Here is a 6,000-nt window from a genome sequence, read left to right as displayed (position 1 = left end):
CACTGTAGCTGTCTTCAGACACACCAAAAGAGGGCATCAAATCTCATTACAGATGGTTGTGAGCCACCATGTGGTTGCTGGGATTTGAACTCAGGACTTCTGGAAGAGCAGTCAGTGCTCTTAACCACTGAGCCATCTCTCCAGCCCCCTAAATGCTTTTTCTTATAAATTGCCTTGGTTGATGTTTTGTCATAGAAATAGGAAAGTAATTAAGATATTGTTTTGATCTATTAAAATGTTATACAGCCCTTACCATGATTTTGTTCTAGAACTTTTTAGAAAATTATTTTTCAGTATTAGGGATTGAACCCACAGACTTGTATAAACCTAGCAAGGGCTACTATTTCCAAAATGTTTCTGTCATCTTAAAATGAAACTTCATACTCATTAGCAGACACTCTTTTTCCTCTAATTCCCAGCTCTTGACACTCACTAATTTACTTTCAGTTTCTAAAGATTATCTAATCTGAATATTTCATATTAATAGAACATATGCAGCCTTTGGTGTTTAGCTTCTTTCACTTGAAATAACGATTTCAGAGTTTATCCATGTTGTTGTATACACTAGTGCTTTATTCCTATTTTTAGGTAAGTGTGTAGCTACTTTGCATATATAATATCACATTTATTTTACAGATTAAACATTTATACCTACATTTGAATATTAATGTATGGTTATATTAATTTTATTTGTTTTTCAAGATAGAGATTGTCTATGTAGCCTTGAATGTAATGGAACTTGCTCTGTAGACCAGGCTGGCCTCAGACTCACAGAGTCTCTGCCTCCTGAGTGCTAGGATTAGAGTATGCCCACCACGCCTGGCTGGTTATATTATTTTTGTATGATCCTAAACATAGAATGTTAAGGAAAAGATACTCAAAACATTATCAACATTAGTTGTCTCTAAGGACAGAGATTAGGAATCAAAGATTTTGGAAAAGGAGAAAATCAGTTTTCATTATTCTACCCCTTTTAAATGATAAAATACTTTATTTCAGACAAAAGAATATGTTATTTGTGCATTTAAGAACTATTTGAGTCAGACATGGTGGCGCACACCTTTAATCCCAACACATGGGAGGCAGAGGCAATCAGGTCTCTATGAGTTTGAGGCTAGCTTGGTCTATATAGTGAGTTCCAGGCCAGTCAAAGCCATAAACTGAAATCCTATCTTAACAAACAATTTAAAAACTGAAGTAAGCCAGACATGGTAGCATATGTCTGCATTCCAGACCTTGGAATAAAGGCAGAGAGAGGAGGATTGTACCTAACTCAACATTATCTTAGTCTTTATATCTAATTCTAGGACAGCCAGTCTCTCTCTGTCTCTTTTGTCTCTCTCTCTCTCTCTCTCTCTCTCTCTCTCTCTCTCTCTCTCTCTCTCTCTCTCTCTCTCTCTCTCTCTCTCTCCCTCACACACACAAAAGAAGAAAATATCCTTGCAAAGTAAAGGTTTCTTCCTTGAACATCTTTATAACAATGTGAATATTTTATTTAAGTGGTTCTTTAATCTGATATATTTATAAATGTAAAAACTAACATTTGTATGAACTATTTTGAATATTTTAATATTCTGGTTATAAACATAGTAATTATAATCATGCTGATGTATATAGATTTATAAGTAAGTACTAATATTAAGAAACTTAGTCAATCTTAAGTTTACTCAAGAAAACTATATTAATGTTAAAATTGTTTGTGTTTATAAGTTTTTTTTAGTGGCTATTTGTTAACATTTAAAAACAAAATGAGAATACCTCTTTAGATGCAGTTACTCTGATGAGTGGCCAGAAAAGCTACAATGACAAATTAAACTGTAGAAATCTGTAGATTAAAGATACAGACTGAAACAAGCCATTAAAGAGCAGCATTTTTGCCCACTCTTTAAAAATATGTATCCAGGGGGCTATTGAGATGGATCAGTGGGTAAAGGCACCTACCAGCAAGGTGAGGAACTGAGTTTGATGCCTAGGGTCCATGGAAGGAGAGACTCCCCTAAGCTGTCCTCTTGCTTTCACACATATGCTGCGACACATGTATGCCCCCAAGTAAGTACATAATCAAGATGTAAAAATATAAATAAAAGGTTAATCCAAGGACTTGGGAGACCAAGGTAGAAGGATTGCCATGATGTTTGAACTAATCTATGCTCCATAATGAGATCCAGACCCTATGTTAAAAACCCAAATACATAAATAGCAAAATCAAAAGTAATACAATATAGCTGAAGGAAAGTTTTAAAGAAAGCTGTGGATTGAGTGCCTTTAGAATGCTTATGTGAGGGAAAGATTTGATACTTCATTAAGTCCTAGATGGACAGGAAATGAGGGTCTAATAGTAATATATGAATTGTGTATTTAGAATTTTCTAGTATTTATATTAAAAAAGAAAAAACAGATAAAATCAGTTTTAACAATGTATTTAATTCAGTATATCTCAGTATATGAAACATTTCAATATATAATCACATTAAAAAGATTGAGACATTTTTGCTTTTTTTTATACCAAGTCTTTGAAATCTGGAGTGAATCTTGTTCTTGCAGCACATCTCAATTCTAACTAGCCTCCATTTCAAGTAATTCGTCATCTCCTATCACAAATGAGCACCATTTTGGACATCTCAATTCTAAGTCAACCTGACCCTTAAAGCTATGTTGATATCAGTTAAGTTTATGTGATAATCACATACTTGTTATCTTTTCTTTCTGGAGTATATGTTTGGAAATGTTCTTAATTTCAAAATGAGGCGAAAGACACAGTGGATGTTTTTAAAGCTTAAGAGAGAAAGCAGTAAATCTGTAGGAAATAATGACCTCGTCCGTGGTGTAACGAGCAGAGTGGTGAGGCAGTCATAAAGAGGAGTGATCCAAGTGTTTTCAGCTTGGAATATTTTCACAGTGTGGGTGCTGTCTTGAGCATTCTGTACAGCAAATTTTGGAGCCATCCTTAGGAGGCTCAGGAGCGAGTAGCAGAGCATCTCAACAAAAAGTTCCACCTTATCCACAAACATTTCTTTGCCTTCCTTGCTTTGTTTCCACGCCCTTTTAAATGATTCTTACTGTTATGCTTTTGTCTGGACATTTTCTTTGGGCAGTTGACCTCCCCTACCCCCGTTTTCCCATTACTCCTCTTGGGATCTAAGGACCATGAATAATCAGAAATACTGTAAGCAAATGGATAGTGTCAAAGAAGAACACAAGAACCATTCCTTCCTTCCATTGCAAATATCTCCTGAGGGCTTTCTTCGTACTAGGCACTCTGTTAGAATAATCTATGTGAGAATAATTTAAAGATTATTCTGAAATACAGCAACCTAAAATGTGCTCGTATGCCTCATTTTTTTTTATAGTTTTCGACATAGTCATGGCTTTCTCCCTAGTTCATTATCTCCATTTCCCCTGCTTCCTCTCACAGACACTTCATGCTCACTATGTCTTAGAGGTGCTATTTGAAGCCAGGAAAGTCCTGAAGCAAATGCCGAATTTCTCTCACGTAAAAACCTTTCCCGCCAAAGAGATAACAATCTGTGGTAAGTTTCAGAAGAGAGTTGTCACATTAATATTTAGGAGCCTCTTGGTCCTGCATCATTTGCCTAACTTGAAAACTATGTAAATTGGGTTGTGTTGAGGGGGAAATGTTAATATAGAATTATCTATCATGATAATACTGTTCCCCATCTTGTCTTTGTTTTGCATACCAGCTGGCAGGAATTAATTATGTGAGAAATTAAAGAACTCTTGTTGCTTTCTCTAAAGGCAGCTAGCATTTTAATATGGAGAGCCACTGATGGGTAGAATAAGTGTTCTTTGCCCTCTGACTGGCTCTCATTATCTTTGTTTCATGGTGGGTTTGTTCCAGGTGGGCCTCTGTGTGCATGCTACTTCTACTGGAAAGAGAAACACCCAAGGCGGGTGGAGATTCAATTCTTTTCTGCCCTTGGCTGCTGCTTTAGATTTTCCAACTGGTCTTTGCAGCTTTTTAAAGGAGTGGGAATGTCCCCAAAATCTGTTTCTTGTTCTTCTAAATAATAAGATTTGAGATTTTGTTATCTTATAGGCCAGCCTGGCAGGATATTGCTTCTAGAAACAGTACACATTGAAATTCATCACAGTTGGTGCTCAGCATGCTTACACTGTCTGGGAGTGGGGTGCATGGAAGGAACAGCAATTCCCTAACTTCTAATTAAGCCTTTAGGTTACAAAACAGTGGTTGTTATTTTCCAAATCAGTTTTTAGCCCACGTTCTCTTCCTCTGGCAGGTAGAAGTGGATTTGACAATCTAATTAAACCCTTTCCATTCCCAGCATCTCAGAGTGGTGACAAGGACTTGATCTAGCAGTACATATCTCATGACATTGGGCTGACCCAGGTTTTTTGAAGAGTCTCTAATGGTTTAATTTCATCTGAATCAGGCCACCAGATCACTCTAGACAATAATATACCTTAGCATAGAGACCTTTTATTAAAAACTACAGCAGGCTTTGCTTTTGATGGAAATAAAGACTGCTGGGTCATAAGGCTCAGGAAATCATGCCAACCTGTGAAGCCTCTAAAGCCAGGGGCTAGGCTTTCTACCCACGTGTACACTAACAGTCGAAACAGATGTTAGGATCTGCATTTTCATTAGCCCTCCAGTTGCTATTGCAGATCTATCTGCTTCGAGGTTACAGATGTGTGTCACTGCACCCTAGAAGAAGAAATGAGTTACAGGACATGGGAGTCCTAGAATTCCACAATATGAGAACTGAGAAGTCCTTACAGAGATGTTCTTGTCCTTCTACTAAAAGTTAAGGTTTTAATTTTTTTTTTAATTTTTTCCCTCATGTTAAGGATCAAACCCAGGGCTTTGCTCCTGCTACTCAAGTACTCTGTCACTGAACTATATTCAAAATCCCGATGTCCTGCTATTATGGAGAAATGAGGTCCAGAGAGAAATACATTTAATTTTGCCAATGCATTTCTACATGCTACCCTGCACCCCAGCTTACTCAGCTAGTCAGTGATAGGGTTGCATTAAAAATAAGGTCTTCTATATTTCAGATTAGGGAGGTGCCATCTTTGCACTTGTCTGTCCAGACTACATAGACTAGACAAATTCATTCATTTAAGGGATCCTACATTTGAGACATTTATTTCCAGATATTTTTTCTCCACATAGCACTTTTGGTAAAGAGAAAAGCCAATACGCCAAAGCAACTTCATATTTTAGCATGCCAGCTATTCTAATCCTTCATATTCAAATTTCTGTACACGTGGTAGTGGAAGTAGTGGTGGTTATGATGGTAGTGGTGGTATGCGTGTGCATACATGCATGTAGAGACAAGGTTGGCGATGGATGTTTTTCTCCATAGCCGTCCACTTTATGTTTTGAGACAGGGTCTCTTACTGAGCTCACTGATTGGCAAGGTTGTGCGCCAGTGAGCCTGTCTCTGTTGCCTTTAGTATTGAGGGTACAGATGGGGACCACTGTACCTTGTTTTTGCATGGCTGATGGGGATCTAAGCACAAGTCTTCTTGAATAGCAAGCAATTAATTACTAAATCATCTCCATGGCCAGTATACTTTTATTTTTAATAGGCAAATCACTCTGAAGAAAATTAAGAAAGCAAAATGATTGGCAAGATATATTAATATGTTTTTAACTTTTGGAGTGAGACTGTATATAAAGGTATTGACATTTAAGTATCCATTAACATCAATATGCTCTTTATCTTATTTTTAGTATACTGGCAATTTTATAAAAAGTGCTAGTAATGTAGGGTTTTTAACCTTGTTATTTCTAAAGTAATTTATCTTGTTTATGCAATTTTAAATAAACTAAGAAAAAGTGTTCTTAAATTATATGGTAATTAAATTGAATATAAAATCAAAAGAAATATTTTACCTAAAAATATTTATCCAAATAGAAATTTTGAATATTCATATAGTCACTTACTTTTTTCATTAGTGAGTCTTATATTCAATAGCTTCCATTAGTTGGCTTTTGTTTTTTTGTTCTCT

The 6,000-nt window shown here is 36.2% G+C and overlaps 1 protein-coding gene across 1 annotated transcript in view; it reads left to right on the top strand.

Annotated features, from left to right (window-relative positions):
* Positions 1-6,000, top strand: part of Ppef1 (protein phosphatase with EF-hand domain 1) — a 95,124-nt gene that overhangs the window by 40,310 nt on the left and 48,814 nt on the right. Inside the window, exon 5 of the mRNA XM_021188454.1 lies at positions 3,416-3,530. Within this exon, the coding sequence (XP_021044113.1) occupies positions 3,416-3,530 (115 nt within the window). The remainder of the gene's footprint in view (positions 1-3,415; positions 3,531-6,000) is intronic.

This window comes from Mus pahari, chromosome X (genome assembly GCF_900095145.1).
Source record: "Mus pahari chromosome X, PAHARI_EIJ_v1.1, whole genome shotgun sequence".
Lineage (NCBI taxonomy): Eukaryota > Metazoa > Chordata > Mammalia > Rodentia > Muridae > Mus > Mus pahari.
This window is presented reverse-complemented; position numbering and strand designations above follow the sequence as displayed.